The following is a 16,973-nucleotide window of genomic DNA, read 5'->3' on the forward strand; positions in this document are numbered from 1 at the left end:
TATTCATATAGAATCGCCGAAGTATGTTAATTTGTTTTCTGCATCCCAGCCCATCCTATTTTCATGGGCGCTCTTAAAAAGTGCAACTTTTAGGTTCGATGACTTTACTTAGAAATGTGTTGAAAGCACATTCTTCATAAGGGATTTGGATCTCTTTACTTGCAAAGCTGTGTTTACGAACTGGAGCTGGATCTGTTCCATATGCACATCTAAAAGCACTCAAAGTTTAGGAGCTTTAAGGCTGAGGAGTTTCCTCAGGTTAAGGTCCTGCTGACCACCCTAAGCAGGAGAAATTTGGGGCCACATTATCAGTAATACCACTGGGGGTGGAGATTACTGACTTTGCAACTAAATTCTCTAAAAACCTTTAAAAAACTGTTCACCTAAAATAAAATTCAAATACTCTAGCTAGAATCTGACATTTTCCATATGCCGGATGAGTAAGAGGTTGGAGGACACTTACCGTCTTTTGCTTCCCAGAAACCTTCTGTAATCTCTTTTCTCCTCTGGTGTCAATGAGACGCTTATCAAATCACGTTTACTTGTTGTGAATGACACACATAATTTGGCATTCTACTACTGTGTTAGGTCCTCTGCGTCAGGAATTGGAGTTAACTCTCTCAGAAGAAAAGTGACCTCACTTGCATTTAACCTACCAATTCAAACAACTATGTAATTCTCAAAACTTCCACTCCACAAACAGTCTCTGCGTTAGCTCTGATGGCTGTAAACCTCTAACATGTAAGTTCCACTTTCCTAACCAGTCTCAGGAAAGGAGTTCCAAAGGTCTTTCATCTTCCTTTATAAAAAGACTGTGTGGCAAGTGCTGTCAGTGTCAACATATTACCTTTCCTATTCTAAGCTCCCAATTCCTGCTCTTTGTGTTAATTCCTGGAATCGACTACTGGCAGACTGAAGCTAAAAATTATTACTGTCGCTGAAAAGTTAAAAAGAAATAAATCAAAGGGAATTTGCAGCTGGAGAATTACTGAATTGAACACAAAGGGTTAAAGAACCAGGACACGCTCTCGAGATGTGCTCTCTACTGAATTAAGTGTGTTACAGTAACTAAGAACAGTGCTTGCTACAGTGACTGCGATTATGGTTGTGGAATATTAAAGTGACAAATACACACTTTACTCTTCTGTTAGCATCAGCATCAACATTTTAGCTGCTTTTTTTATTTTTATGTTTTCCTTTAAAAGCATAAAATGTACCTGTTCTGCCACTTACTTGTTTTATAAAAATTGAATAACTATGTAGCTACTAATCAGAATTTTAAACCTAGAAGTAATCTAAAGATCATGTAAATACCTGACTGTTAGAATTTGTACCTTGTACTTCTAAAAGTTAAGTTATATAACATTACTATTTTAGCTAAAATTGTATTAGAGAAGCAAAGTTCACCAACCTGGGTATATCAAATTAAACTACAATGAAACAATTAGAGAAAGTAACTTTTTTACTGGTATTACAGTAAAATATAAATATAAAATATATCTTCAAATTATGATACCTCAAAGTAGAAGGAAATAACATTGTACAAGTCATACACAATAATAAAATCAAGGACTCTAGGAAAAAAATATTGGGAAAACATCAAAAAATATTTTTTGACAAAATAGAAGTGATTAAAGAAAACAAAACACGTGACCTGATGAATACTTGTTTAATTTTAAGAATAAGATATACTTATCCACAATTTGAAAAATGTCCAGCTTTGAACATCTTTGACACCTGTCTCAGTGCTATGCTGATGAATTTCAGGTTCCTACACCTTCGGCTGGCTAGCTGGCAGCAACGGTCTTCTCTGACTGTAAATTCTCTTTGGGCTTGGAGTAGTCCCAGGGCCGCCTGTTCTCAGCGAGTCCGTAGAGTTTCCTGAGTGCCACTCGAGCAGCTTCTTCTTCTGCAACCAGTACTGTCTCCCCAGGTCCTTCTGCGATCAACTTTTTATCACTAGGAAAAGAAAAACCAACAGTAGTCCAGACTTACACGGTGCATCAGAAAATGCAGTCCACAATCAGTTTTGCCTTGAAAATCTCATTTTGGCACTAATATCCAGCAGAAGTAACAGAATGTTGTACCATTTTTCTTTCTACCAGCAATAGTGTATGAACTGCTGATAACGGGTGCGTGTAAGGTTTGCCAATCAGATAAGCAAGAGTATTGTTTTGCTTTGCACTAATTCAAACTAAAGATGAAACTTTACAACACTATCCATTTCTCCTTTGTGATGTCTTCCATTGCTTTAATACCTATAAAATTTTATTTAAAGAGTAGAAAAATATTTACCTAAATTCTTAGTTATCTTAAATAGTCACTGTTTACATTTAACACTTCAATCCACCTGAAATCAATCTGAGGCAGGTCAAATGTTTATTAAGAAAAATACAAAAGCTCTGAGTATAAGTTGATTTATACATTTTGCTGGACAACTAAACTCATCCTGTTCCAGTTCTAGGCTCGGCTAAAGCTGTTACAACTGTGGATTAGGGTTATATCTGTAAAACTTAGGAGTCAAAACTTTCATTTTTCTACAGAAAGGTCCATGAAATTCTATAGTTCATAGTTTGCTTATCAAAAGCTACTATTAGCAAATCATAGATTATTTACCTTCCCTTAAGAATGACCAGCAGGAAGGGAGGTAGTAAACAGATCGTCACGGAAATGAGATTTTTAGAAATCTTTTAAGCCAAGTAGAGGTTATCTTAAGGAATCATAAAAAGTCAGTTTTTAAGGCTTCCAATCAACACTATGAAGTTAAGATGAAAGTTTTACTAACCAGTATAAGCCAACGAAATACACAGCCAAAGCTGTGGTGCTCCCAGACTGCCTGGTGAGCCTAGATTCCGGAGCCGAGATATTCCTTTTCTTCAGTTCTTCCACCAGGAGACCCATGGGATTTGCTATCTTCCAAATCTCAAAGAGATCTTTTCCGGTCATTTGGGTAATTAAGAAGTCCTGCATATAAAAAAAAGACAATTTATACATTTAAATTAGCATAAATAAAATAAGAATACTTTTAACAGAAATTAAAAACAATGAGAAATAAAAAAAAATGTATATTCTTTTTCATTCCCATGTAATTTTTTTCAATCTAAATTTTATTATGAAAATAGTGGTTGAAAGTGAAATCTATCTTATAATTGAGAAATACATTCTTATCAGTACTTCTTTGTCTGTTAATGATTTAAAAAAATCATTTAAATAATTTCGCATTAACTGCCTTTTAAAAATGTTTATGACTTGATAATACTTTCATTTAATAAGATTAAGAAAACTGAAGAACAAATTATGAATATTCAAAGAAGAGAATTCTTTTTGGCAATAAAAAATTATGTTGTATAGAAAATATGGGAACATTGATTTTCACAATACACTACATTTAACTCATGTTAACAAACACGGTATGTAACAGGATAAGTAAATGAGACAGGAGGGCGGAAATTTAAAAAGATCCCTTAGTTCAAGAAGTAGAGTCAATTTCACTTCCTCGAGCATCAGCCCTCTATTTCAGCTTTTGAATCTTTTAATTTCAGAGACAGAGATGCCTTATGACAGGGATCCCCAACCCCTGGGCTGCAGGGTGCAGTGGCCTCTGCGTCTGGGGTGAGGGATGCACAGTCAGCTGGCGGCTAACACACACTCCTGGCTTGAGGGCCATAGGCTGGCAGAAGCTGCCTGCACTAGGGCAGAAGCCTGCAACTGATGTCAAGGGTGTAAAAATCCTTATGACCTGATGTGGAACTCACAGAAGGGATGTCATTTTTAAAGAAATCCTTCCAGGAAACCAGAAGCTGAGAAAGGAAGGAGCAGCCAACACCCATGTCAAGGAACATGGCTGGAAGGTTCCAGCAAGGGACACAATGCCCACTAGTGTGTTTTTGACATCGACCAGGGTCAGAGCACTATGCCAGTGCAGAGTCATTAAGTAAAAATCTGCTCTTTTCCCTTCTCCTTCCCTGAGTTCCCACTCCAGAGGGGTCAGTTAACATACCTGCCTCCCAAAGGCAGACAAGCACCAAATTATTATAGGCCCTTGTTGGGGAAGAAGATAGGTTTTATCTGTGAACAATGTCCAAGTATTGGTTAATACAGACATCACTGTCTATAAAAATGATCAAATTTATTAACAAAACTAAATAAATAGATTCCACCAGCAAGGGATGCTGGTTTAAAGGACCCAACATTCGAATGTCTGAATCAAGACGCACCAAGGTCCCTACACACACTAGTTCCTCCAGTGGTGTCCTCTGTTCTCATTCATTCACTAAACGTCCACTGAGCATCTACTATGAAGGGCACTATCCATGTACCTAAGGAGGTTAAAGCTAAAGACATGGCTGTAGTCCTAACAAACTCACAATCCAGCATGTAATATTTATCTGTGATGATGAATATTAAGATACTACCATAAAAAAGCTTTAGGTCTTTCTTGGTTTGGGTAGCAAGGAAGTTTCACATATAACCTTCAAAAGTTATATAGCACAGAAATAAGTCACTACAAGAAATGTTTCCTTCTGTGCACCTCAAGCATGTCCCAGTACTTGCCGTTAGTGACCTACCCTGATGAAAAGTGCAGTCCTCTGAGGTCCGCTGCTCTGCAGCAGGGCTCCGATTACCGCGAAGAAAGTCCGCTGTAATACAGCCGGGGGGACTGGAAACTCTGCACTCAGCGCTAACTGCTCCACAGCCAAGTTTCTAGCCACATGACACACGACTTCCTCACCAGAGAGAAAGTCAACAAGACTTTGAATGCCTTCGGTGGGCAAGTCTGGGTACGCGTCCTCAAGAAACCGTGTGAGGCACGCTTGTGAAAAAGATGACCCTTGGTCGGAGAGTTCCTGGTTATCTTTAAGGTTAAGAAGAACAGCTTCTTTCTCTATTCCAAGTTTTTGGCGTTTGGCTTCCTCACTTTTAATATAGCAGCTATTAACAAATGCAGTTTTGAGAAGCTCTAAGGAAAAGTTTTCCTGTAACCGATGTCCAAATGCTTGTATTTCAGCATGGTAATCCCAGTTGGGCTTCTCTGAACTGAAAATGTAAAAAAAAGAAGACAGTAAGAGGTTATAAAGAGAATGAGATGTTGCAGGTATAAAGAAGAGGCATGAAAACTACAAAAATGGACTAAATATTAACCCAAGCTGTATTCCAAGCCTGCAATGTGCTGCCAGACCATGGAGAACCTATAGAACTCAGGCTGAGATCACTAACGTGTCTTTAACCATGCATACTCATCCCATAAAACAGGGTAACAGTCTTTCAATTGTAACTCATAGACACTAAGAGTCACATATAAACTGAATTCCTTGAACACTTGAGGTTTCTTCATTCTCTGTCTCTGAGAGAAGACTGTGTCTGTCATTCCTTCTGTAATAAACTGTCCTTTTGTCTCTAACTCTAGCTTGCACTTGAATTCTTTCTTATGCCCAGTGAGGGATCCTCTCTCTTTCTGAGTGCAGCACTTTGAGGTCCCATTGGCGCAGGGTTCACCCAGTCCTGCATCATTACTATGACGCAAAAATTTTTCATTGCAAGGCAATTTAATTAATTATATAAATGAACTAAAAAAAGATTAAGTTTAATTTTAATGCCAGGCTTTGATTTTCTAAGCTAAAATTCAAGTCGGATTACCTTTCTTTGCTAGATTTATTGTTGAATTAATTTTCCTTTTGAACTGCCACGCTGAAGTGGTTCTTCAACATCAGAGACTAACCCATTATCCTAACTTTTAGTTTCCTTATTTTTGCTCTAACAATGGAACTACACTTAAATACCTAATGTGAAATACGATTTATAATTTGAAAGCTTCAAGCTATAAACAAATACATTGTATTTATCCTACAATTTCTTAAGTTTTGAAAACATCCATTTAAATTAGCAATTAAATAGTCCAGCATCAAGATTATAAATTGGTTAAAAGTATATAATCATTTCCAAGAACTACTACAAAGTCTTTTTTTTTTAAGGACAATAAATTCAAAATAAAACTTAAGTTAAAAAAAGGGCAGAAAAGTACAAAGGTCTATCTAGGTCATAAATCATAAGATGTATACAATCTATATAATCCATAGTTTCTTCCAACTATAAAAGCCTAAGATGACCATCCTCATAATAATCAAAGAAACAAAGAAACATGAATTAGGAAGAAATCCTACTTTACTTATTAGGGAAAGAACTTATTACTCTTTGCTTAAAAACAAGTATAAAAATATGAACATGTATAGTCCTACCATTGTAGGTGTATACAATGAATTAACTTTTTTTTGAGGGCAATATTAAAGTAGCTATCAAAATTTCATACTAAATCTCCAAAGGAGTAATAACTTCAAAGTTATTCATTGTTACACTATAAAAACAATAATATGGAACTCAAATACCCATAAAAGGGGCTATACAAGAGCGAAGTACAGCTATTTGTGCTGCCATGACCACATGTCAAAAACACATTAAAGAGATAAAAAATGCTGTGGATGAAAATGGGCCATATGCTAACCCTGACAAGCTCAGGGGAGGTCAGCCGTACAAACTCAGAGACAGAAAGTAACTGCATAGGATGGTCTGAACAGAAAAATTCCTAAAAGCAAGTCATGGAGGGTAGTCATATCCTAGGCCTGTAACTTCCTTGACAAAAGTCAAACTTTACCTTAAGGGAAGCTGTCTACTGCCTATTTGCATCTAAGATCACAAACTCTTGAAATGTCAGAGTAATCTTTTCCAGACCCTAAGGGTACAATCAGGGCATCTGAGCATGTGACCACAGAACCCTCATTGTTATATAGTAGCCTGCATACCATCTCTATGTGCTGAAAATGTTCATTAACTATCCTGTACCCAGTAATGTAAAAGTATATCTCTCCATTTGACTTTTTATCCAATCCTAGAGATTCCCCGCCCCTTTGCTTTTTCTCACCTCCTTAATCTACCAATGGATTTCATAGAATCCTCTTTTTAAGTCTCCTCCTTTTATTCTAATGCATAAAATAAGCTATAAACTGCCATTCTCTGAAGTGTTGTCTCAATCAGCTGAGATTTTTGCTTTCCAGCACCTGTCATCAGTTTGGCTCAAACTCATAAAAATTCTCTACAGGTTTGAACGTGCTGACAACGCAAAACCTCATGTATAGTAAGATTTCATTTGGATCTATAAAGATCTTCATCTCTTTCTGGCCAGACCTTCCTTCTACTACTGAAACAAGTTTAGGGCAAAAGTCTAAAGCTGAACTGTTTCCCTTTAACTCTGGACAGCGGATTTGTGGCTGTATACACTTATTTTTTTTCTTCCTCTAAATCACAAGGCTGTGAAGTGCTTTCTTCCTTCTCAGTACCCAACGAATTCTCAGGCATTACAAAACGGGCTACAAGACCCACGCCCACATAAAGGTGACCCTCCAGCCAGCCTCATTTTTCAAAGCTCTCGGTTGACAGGATTCTAAGTGGGAGTTCGGGAGCGTCGGGGCTGACCGCGCTATAACCCTCAGTCTACCAGCCCACGTCACGTGGCGTCTATATCGCAAACGTCCTAGGCTCAAACCAGGAGCGCATCAGTCACAAGCTACTCTACCCGACGCCGCGGGCCCGACGCTACGAGGGAGGCGGCCCTGGGGTCAAGCCACCACGACCCCTCCCCGAGGCGGCCCCTACCGGCGCACCGGCGGCGGCGGGGACCGGAGCAGGCGCCACCGCTCTAACTCCTTCTGGAAGCGGAAGGCGGCGCGGAATCCCTTCTTCACTCCCCGAACCGGCGGAGCGGAAGTGAGGACGGCCGGTGCCAGGAGGCAGCGAGGCCCCCGCGGCAGCAGCAGCCTCACCAGCCCAGATGCCATTGCAGGGGAGAAAGCAATGGACGGCGGAAGGAAAAAAGTCGGAACAGTGTCGCGATAACACAGTTCCCCCGGAACCAGGGAGCTGAGCGAGGCCGGGGCGGGGCCAGCACGTAGGGGGCGGGGCCAGCACGCAGGGGGCGGGGCGGCTGCGGTTGGGTTTTACTGCGCGTGCGCGAACGCTGGTTCTTGCCAAACCTAGGGATTGTTCTCGGTTAATGTGGCATGGTGAAGGACGTTTGAATCCAGAAGTTTGTGAAACAAGTTGCTTCACCCTGTCAGTTGCTCTCTTGTTTCTTTCTTTCTCATTAAATCAGAAAAAAAGTGTTTCATGTTCAGTTTAAAAAAAATACTAGTTCTCAAGAAAATACTTGTCCACTTACAGTTTAGTTTTAGTTTGACCATAGATGCAGCCACTATTTATGAGCAAATATTTACCAGGCACGTCTCCAAAAGCCTTTCTTTCAGGAGCCCTGGAATAAGAAATACTGACATCCAAAATTAAAGTTTTTAATTAAAAACAATCTAACAGTACAAACATTTTTTAAAGCATAAAAAAAAAAGACGGGAAAAATACATCAAAACGAGAATAATGGAATTATAAATCATTTTTTTTAAATCTCCCACTCTTTAGCAATATCATATTGCTTTCCTACCATAAGGTTAATATAACTTTTTAAAAAATCTAATATTAATTTACAAAGGAAGACTTGTCTGAATTCCCAATTTTGAGTTGCCTGCTGAACATCTAATCCCTCAAAGGAGCACCTCTCTGTGGTCTCTCTACTTGTTAAGGACATCAGTGTCCCCTGCAATCACCCACATTGGGCTCCTAGGTCTTCAATTGTTCCTGTTTCCACAAACATCTTTCATCCAGTTGCCAAGTCCTTTTTCAATTTATTTCCACAGCAGCTGCCTGATGGCTGGCCTTATCTCTCTCTCTCAGGTTATTGTAATCAGCCTCCAAATAGGTCTTATTCCTTTCTCCCTTAACTGGACACTGTTCGCCTACACTCACCTCCCTGAAACATAGACCTGAGCATGTTACTACTTAGCTCAACAATTTCATTACCCTCCTGACTGACACCCTCACCTTTTAAAATTGAAGGCAGATTAAGCCTCCAAAGGCTTTCTATCTCAAAGTAATAATTCACGTCCTTACCATGGCCTCGATGTTCAACATAGTCTGTCTGGTGACCCTCCTGTTCTCATTTCTCTCTGTAGTCTTCACTCTGCTCCAGCCACCCTAGTTGCCTTGCCATTACAAGAAACCCCCAGGGATACTCTCACCTCAGGGCCTTCGCACTTGCTGTTCACTTTTCTAAGACAGCACTCCACTCATATTTTACATAGCTTACTCCCTCCTCTCCTTGGTTCAAATGTCACCTTTTCCATGACATCTTCCCTGGCCACCTGTCTCAGGTTGCATTCTCCAGAAGCAGATGGTGACACAGAGGTTGGCACACATGGTATTTATTAGGAATCAATAGCTAGGAAGGAAGGAAGATGTAACAAGACTAGGCAGATGAAGTTGGCTGCAGTGCAGGCCTCACGAAGCCTCATCGAACCCAGGAGAGAGATCTGGAGCAAGTATTGCCCCATGAGTGTGTCCTTGATCAGGCTGAAATGGCCAGGCCTTTACATTCCTGTTTCATCCAGTGACTGAATTCAGGTTGCCCAGTGAAGGGTATGGCTGAGCCACTGTGGTTCTCTGCAGCTGAGGTAGATTCTGAAAGAGGTTGAAAGCTAGAGACTGCTGACCGCCCTCCTTCCATGAAGGTGGATCTGTGTAGTGTATCTCAGATCTATCACACTATCCTACATAAAACTTCAACACCTCCTAAGTCCCTATCGCCCTTTCCAGCTTTATTTTTTCCACAGCGTTTAACATTTTTTAATATACTATGTAATTTAGTTCTTTATTTTGTTTGTTATCTGGTTCTTTCACTGGAATAGAAGAGGTAATGATAGAGTGATTTTGTCTTGCTTAAGCACAGCAGCATTTAGAATGGTGCCAGGCTCCCAAAGGCACTCAATAAATATTTGCTGTTTGAAAAAAAAAAAAAACAGTTCAATAACCTGTCTAGCCATTATACTGAACAAGCCTTGCAAGAACCACATCTTATTTATCTTGTCAGTGTGTGGCGCATAGTAGGTGTACAATACACACTTGTTGAATAGATGAATAATGAATGAATAGTATTCATCGTAAGAAAGTACTAGTACAGTATTGTCCAATAGAAACGCTACGTGAGCCACATATGTAATTTAAAATGAATAAGCTGTATTAAAATATAAGAAGAAACAGGTAATATTAATTTTAATAATATCTTATTTAACTCGATGTATCTAAAATTTATTATTTCAGTGTAATCATTATAAAATTATTAATGAAATATCTTACATTCTTTTTGTTCTGTACTAAGTCTTTAAAATTTGGTGTGAATTTGTCACTCATGGCAAATCTCAGTTAGGACTAGCCACATTTCAAGTGATGGAGAGACATGTGGGCAGCACAGTTCTAGTGCAATTCTGCATCTCAGGAGTCAGAATAATATAGAACGTTTGTGGGGGGGGGTAGTTTGGAGAGTGGAGGTCTCGGGAGTTAGTGACATCCTGGGTCCCAATCCTGGCTCTTTAACTTATAGCTGTTGATGTTCTCCAGCTAAAAGCCACCAGGAACACACTTGTAGTTGAACAAGTGGAATTAATCGGTTATTGGAGGGGAAAAGCATATTATGGGAACTAGGGAAAGCTGGTGACAGAAGGGACTTGTAGGATTTAGGTTTGTGTTAGGTGATTTAGCGGAGTGTTTAAGGAAGAAGGGCCTCCCTCTGGGCTGGATGGTGTTCAAAAGTGGGGACAATTTATGATTGGATGCCTTGTCTAGACGCTGGAAGACTAGACCGAGGCTAACGCTATAATTGGTAAGGAAACAAGAGTCACTCATATTAGCCAGAACAGGGGAATAATGGTCATTTTTGTGGTTTGGACAATGTTCATGTTCTGGCTCTGTTTAGATATGCTTATGAAGTCGCCTTGTCTGCTGTTTACTTTTCAAAGGAATGAGTTGAGAGCCAGCAGCCGGCTCCTGGCAACACGGAAACCGGGCCGATAGCAGCAAGCCAGCTCCTGGAAGTCAAAGGCGACTTTCCTCTTTCTCATAGCTCTGTTGCTTTAAGGAAGTTATTTAATGTCGCTGCAGTTTATTTTTCTTATCTAGAAAATAAGAATACAAGATCACTTATCTCTCCATCTCTTAAGGTTATCAGTATTAGAAAAGATAATCCATATAAAGCAATTGGTATGTCTGGTATGTAGTCAACACTCAATGAGTGTCACGTAGTGTCTTTTAAAGATTCTAAATTGTACTATATTTTTTCACATTAACAGCTGTGAAATGGAGACGTCTTCCAAATAATGTCTTCTTAGAATGAATACAACGTAGTATCATTATTTTCTGAAGGCTCTGGCTGGGGGTACAATTCGTCTTCCCCAACTGCTAAATCTATTCTTGGGTAAGCGACTTTTCGACCTTCATAACTTCCCCCCCTTCTCTGTGGCTTTCTCCCGTCCACGTAAATTTAGCTGCGCGGCTTCCCCAGGCAATACGGGCGGCGGCAGTACTCGGGAGTTTACGGCGGCGCAGGTCCCACGCGGCCCCGGGAGCCCAGGCGAAACCGGCGCGTCCCCGCCCGCCCCGCCGTCAGCTGATGGGCCGCCCGCCCGGGAGGCCGCCGCCGCCGCGCGAACATGGCGGCCGAGATCCACTCCAGGCCGCAGAGCAGCCGCCCGGTGCTGCTGAGCAAGATCGAGGGGCACCAGGACGCCGTCACGACCGCGCTGCTCATCCCCAAGGAAGACGGCGTGATCACAGCCAGCGAGGACAGGTGGGGCCGGCGGCTCGAGCGCGGGCCGGGGCGCGACAGGGGCTGCCAGCCCTCCAGCCCGCGACGGGCCGTGAGGGCGGCAGGGTCCGCGGCCCACTCCCTCTCCGCGTGGGGGCGTCCACGGCCCCCGGGGCGCGCCCCTCTCTCCGCTGGGCCCCCCAGTTTCCACCCGCAAGTCCTCCAGTCTCGACCCCCGCCTCTCTCTCTCCCCATCCGGGATCCCGGTCTCTGCCACGCCCCTCCAGTCCTGGGCCCCTGACCCCCGGCACCCCGCCAGCCGGGGAGCGCCCCATCCCCGGCTACCCCGCGTCCTTCCAGTCTGGGACCGCGGTGCCTATGCGCCCCTCCAGCCTGACTCGCTTTCCCGCCGCGCCCCACCAGCCCCGCCCCCGCCTCTTCCAGCCGGACCCCCGCCGAGGCCTCTCTTTTGTGGGATATCGCCTAGAGCTGGAGGCGTCCCGACCTCCGGGGGTTTCTTGGCTCTCCCTGGTCAGTTCTAAGCCATCTCTGGGAGCCAGGAGGACGGGCGGCCAGTTACATGCCCCCCTCCCCTTACAGCAAACCTCCAGGGCTTTCGCTCTCTGGGCTGTACACCTACCTCTCTTGCGCAACACCAAGGTCTCTAGACCATTTATTTTTCCATAGCTACTAGAACCACCTAAACTCTTATTTACTAGTTTTTTTTTTTTTTTAATAAAAGCGACTTTTTTGTTTAAGTCTTAGATGCTTATATTTAAGAGGACATTTTATATTTCCGCCGTTAATGGAAAACCAGTATCACTTGCCATGAAGAATTAAACTGATAGCTAAAACATGTTAATCTGTGTGCATCTAAAGTCATCTCTTGTACTAAGGTCTTGCACTGAATGCCCATTGTACTTTGGGAAACGCTGACCTGATCGGATTTTCTTTTCTTATCCAAGAGTTGCAGAGAAACTGGAGAAGCCAGAAGGGCAACCCAGCACTCTCCACTCCAGCAATCTGGTGTTCTCAGGACTGTGTGATTGATTGCGGAGATATTTGCTTAAAATTTTAGCGTTTTTAAAACCGTAAACGTTTAAAAGCTTAGTGCTTTAGCGTGGGAGTTCGGAGGAAATGAAGGATGTTTATTGAGTGAAACTGTTTCCTCGGTACAATGAGCGGTCTTAAATGGTGATATTCCAAAAGTTGAAAGCCTTTCTGGAATGTGGAAGGTCCTGATATTCTCTTAAAGCTGAAGGCATAGTGTCCATCCAGCCTTTCATAATCATATCTTTGGAAATAAGTAACTTTGAGAGCCTGTCCTGAATGGAAAAAGAAAACCTGAAGCCCGCAGTGCCTGTTTGACCTCTGTACTTTGCTTCCAAGTGAGGTTTTTGTGAGCGGGTAGTGGCCTCTCCCTGCTAGTTTATGATTCTCTGGCCTCAAATGAGGTAAGGAGTGATTTGGTGTGTGTAAGCAGGAAGGGAGTGGGAGAGATAGGGGCCCGCAGGGAGAAGAAGGGAATGCAAAAAAAAGGCGAAGTTCAGAATAATGATGTCTGCATGATATGAACATAGATGTGGACAACACTTTATAAAAGTGTTTTGTATTTATCCAGAAGAATATTGTATTCATGACTCATGCATGTGGGGTAAATCGCTGACTATTTGAGATTACTCTCCAGGAGCAGTGCTGATAAATATTTTGTGGAATGTGATTACTTAGCTGCTCTGGGACTAAAGTGTCCTAGGGGAGCCTTAGATCTGCTTCTTTTTTTACTCGGGCACAGCAAGGCCCTAGCAGATGACTGGACCAGGTGAGGGTTGGCACCTTGGGTTTTTAAATTACGTTTCAGACCCATGGAACTTCGTTGAAGGTAAGACATCCTTTTTGGCATTTTATGAGATTTAATGAAAGCATATGGCTGTGGGGCTTTTCTGGTTGTTGATCGTGGTGGTTTGTTTTTACACTGTCATAAGTGTGTGTCATACTGTTCAATCATTCATTATTTACTCATTCAGATATTTATAAATACTGTGCTCGTTGAGTATCAGGACCCTGAGATAGAGAACAAAAGCCATAGTACCTGCCCTCATATAACTTCTGATTCAGTGATTTTTATGGCCCCTGAGGACCTGACAGAACCAACATGTTAAGGAAATAGAACACCAACCACCTTTATTCATCAAACAAGCATTTATTGCTAAACTTATGGTCTGGAAAGACACCTGACTCCGAAATCACTTCTTCCAAAGGGCTAGACGGTATAGTGAAGAGATAGCCCAGGGCTGTCTGCTTCCAGGTTGCTGGGAAGACACCAAGTGGCCTTGGGCCAGGGTTCAAAGAAAGCCTCCTAGAGAAGATGCCATTGGATAGAGGAGACATCCCTGCGAAGGAAGGAGGATGTGCATCCACGTTCCAGCCGGAGGGAAAAACAGGAGGGAATAAAGAGCCAGTTATTTCTAGGGGACCAAAGCAAAGGCATATATGGTGGCCATGGCAGGAGAGAGTAATGAGAGCTGGAAGGCCCAGTTTTGGAAGGGCCTTTTTTGTGAGCCACTCTTGGGAATTTGGACTTTATTTTGTAGGCAGTGAGGAACCATCATAGTTCAAAGCAAACAAGTGACATGATCAAAATTTAATTTGTATTTTGGAAATAACAATAGCTAGCTAACCTTTTAAAAGTCCTTTCTCCGCGTCAGTACTGGATTGGACCTTATGTATGTTACTGCATCCAGTCCTGCATCTCCCCGTTAGGTGAGCATAGTACGTCCCCTTAACAGCAGTTTCAAAATTCAATACATTCTAAAAGTCAAAAGTGTTTTTTGTTTGTTTTTGGAAAATGGGCCTGAAGACTCGTTGGTGCTAAAACTTGACCTGAGTAGGTGAGACTATTTATAATTTTTGTTTATTCCATGCAATGTGAATATTTGTTTTTCTGCAGAAATAGCAAGGCATTCAATTGCAGGTGCTGTCCCAGGTCTCGCTGGGAGTGTTACGGAATGTGTAGTATGCGCATCCTATTACAGTGGGCATTTGACAGTTTAGAAATCAGAGGCTCCAACACCATTGAAGTAACTGTCCATAGTAACTAATAGGACAGATTTGATCCCAGGTCTGGCTCTGAGGCTTTAGTTTTTCCTGCCACGCAGCCAGTTTTTCCGCACACTTGGAGAAACCGAGCCTGGGCAGTATCAGTCAGTGATCGACTACCCTGGCAGTAAGTGTAAAATATTAGGATTCACTTTTTGCTATGAATCATGTATACTACTTTCTTTATACTGGTTTTCAGGGCTAAAAAAAATTGGCTTTCCCCTTTACAACTTCTCTAAGGCTAAGAAAAGTAACTTTTAACCTTTAAAGTAGAGTCCAGCTGAAGTTGATTCATTTATAAACTAAAAGCAGTGAGAACTAGCTGAAAGCATTGTGAGAGGAAAAGTGACAAATGTGAGGGTCATCCTGACTTTAGTGTCCATTTTTCTAAACTCTAGGCCAGTGTTTCTCAGCCAGGATTTTGTCCCCCAGGGGATATTTGGCAATATCTGGAGACATTCTGGTTGTCGCTCCTGGAAGAAGATACTACTAGCACTTAATGGGTGGAAGCCAGGGATGCCACTCAACATTTTTCAATGCACACACAGTCCCTCATAAAAGAATTCTCCAGCTCCAAATGTCAATAATGCCAAGGCCGAGAAACCCTGGTCTGGACCAGTGCACTTGTTTCTCTCTAAAAGTGCTTCTTAAACTTGAGCAAGCGTCAGAATCACATGGAAGTCTTGTTAACACGCAGATGGTTGGTCCCCACCCCAGAGGTGCTAATTCAGTATGTCTGGGGTGGGCCCTGAGAGTTTGCACTTCTGCCAAGTTCACAGATGTTGATGCCAATGCTGCTGGTCCTGGGACCACACTTTGTGAACCACTGCTCTACAAAAAAGGCGAGCGATTGGTCTCTGCGCTTGCGTAGACCCACTAGGAGACACAACTGTTTACACTTTGTCCACTTGTTTTGTCAGCTTCTGGGATATATTTACCTGGAGTTGTTTGCCTGTACCCACCTGCTTCCCAGTAAAACCAAACTATATATGACAGAGCTAAATACAAATAATGCCCCCAAATGTATTAAACCAGTGGGGACTGTTGAGTTTAATTCCATCACACCTGGAGTCACTGGTCACAGTTTGGCAGGGAGCCTAGGGTTTCTGTGCCCTGACAGGGTAACAGTGGGGCGCTGACCTTTTGTATGCGTTCATTTCTATCCTGTGGACTAATAAATGCCCTAAGCTCCTTCGCTTAAACTTCGTGCTCCCACTAAACCTAAATCAGTATTTTTAACTTTAGTTTTAAGTTGCCTGCACTTTAGAACTAGAGTATTTAAGCATGCAAGTGTAAGAATGATGAATTTGTCAAGTTTAAAAAAAATTCTTGAGTCAATAAAGTATGACTATCTCTTCTAGCCAGGAAACTGTAAAAATAAAATAACCTAAATAGCAAGTTGAAGAATTTGAACTGTAGCTGTCGTTTTCCCAATGGGGAAACAGAAAATGAGACTCTGCTTTCAGAATAGAACTGAAATGTGGTGACGGAGCAGGAACCGATTCCCTAGACACGTTTGCCTTTTGAGCTTCTTTCTGGTGGAGTGCACCAAAAATTTACACGTCAGTTGGTTGAAGGATAGAACTTTTAAAAGGTAAAAACTTCGTTAGAAAGCCTTATAAATAAGTTAAGGCCGTAGCCCTACTGTCTTCATTTTCGGAAAATAGAGTTTGGAGATGAGAGTGTTTATACTATTGCTTCAGAGCCAAGATTGATTTCTGCGAGAAACTCAATTTTATCTGGCCTAAGTCAAACAGAGACATCTTGTGTGTTTTAAAATATCTTACGATGTTTTACTTAGGCTGGCAAACAATAAAGATTACAGAAAGCCAACTTTAAAACCATTTTGGTAGCATCATCTTTTTTGTAGTTGTTATACCTTAATATATTTGTTTCTCCTTAAGACATTTCTAAACATAATAAGAGTTTGAGAGGAAAGTTGTATATCTACTAACTGTTCATATGGAAACAATCTTAAATAAGCAACTTGATCTTTTTTTGTAAGTGTTATGCTTAGGAAACCTGGCATAGCTGGAAGTCAATATCCAGAAAACCAGGGTGCTCACTGCTTTATTTTGTTGTCATGCAGTGCCTAAAAGTAGACTCGTAATTTGTGTTATACAGTGAAGAAGCGAGAAGGCAGGCGGCCGGGTAGGAGCCTTTATTTCTCTGTTGTTACAACCTTTTTCCTTTTATAGCATAA

The 16,973-nt window shown here is 41.7% G+C and overlaps 2 protein-coding genes across 2 annotated transcripts in view; one reads left to right on the forward strand and one right to left on the reverse strand.

Annotated features, from left to right (window-relative positions):
* Positions 1 to 1,650: 1,650 nt before the first annotated feature.
* On the reverse strand, positions 1,651 to 7,867 carry MRPL44 (mitochondrial ribosomal protein L44). Its single transcript, XM_016122898.2, has 4 exons — positions 7,648 to 7,867; positions 4,569 to 5,037; positions 2,786 to 2,964; positions 1,651 to 1,959 (listed from the first exon to the last, which is right to left on the reverse strand). Exons 1-4 carry the CDS (start codon positions 7,827 to 7,829, stop codon positions 1,788 to 1,790), a joined length of 1,002 nt encoding a protein of 333 aa, XP_015978384.1. The 5' UTR covers positions 7,830 to 7,867; the 3' UTR covers positions 1,651 to 1,787.
* A 3,632-nt stretch (positions 7,868 to 11,499) lies between these two features.
* Positions 11,500 to 16,973, forward strand: part of WDFY1 (WD repeat and FYVE domain containing 1) — a 41,226-nt gene continuing 35,752 nt past the window's right edge. The window contains exon 1 of the mRNA XM_036237986.1: positions 11,500 to 11,716. Coding sequence (XP_036093879.1) covers positions 11,580 to 11,716 — 137 coding nt within the window. The 5' untranslated portion in view covers positions 11,500 to 11,579. The remainder of the gene's footprint in view (positions 11,717 to 16,973) is intronic.

The sequence above is a fragment of the Rousettus aegyptiacus genome, unplaced genomic scaffold (assembly GCF_014176215.1).
Source record: "Rousettus aegyptiacus isolate mRouAeg1 unplaced genomic scaffold, mRouAeg1.p scaffold_m13_p_2, whole genome shotgun sequence".
Taxonomy (NCBI): Eukaryota; Metazoa; Chordata; class Mammalia; order Chiroptera; family Pteropodidae; genus Rousettus; species Rousettus aegyptiacus.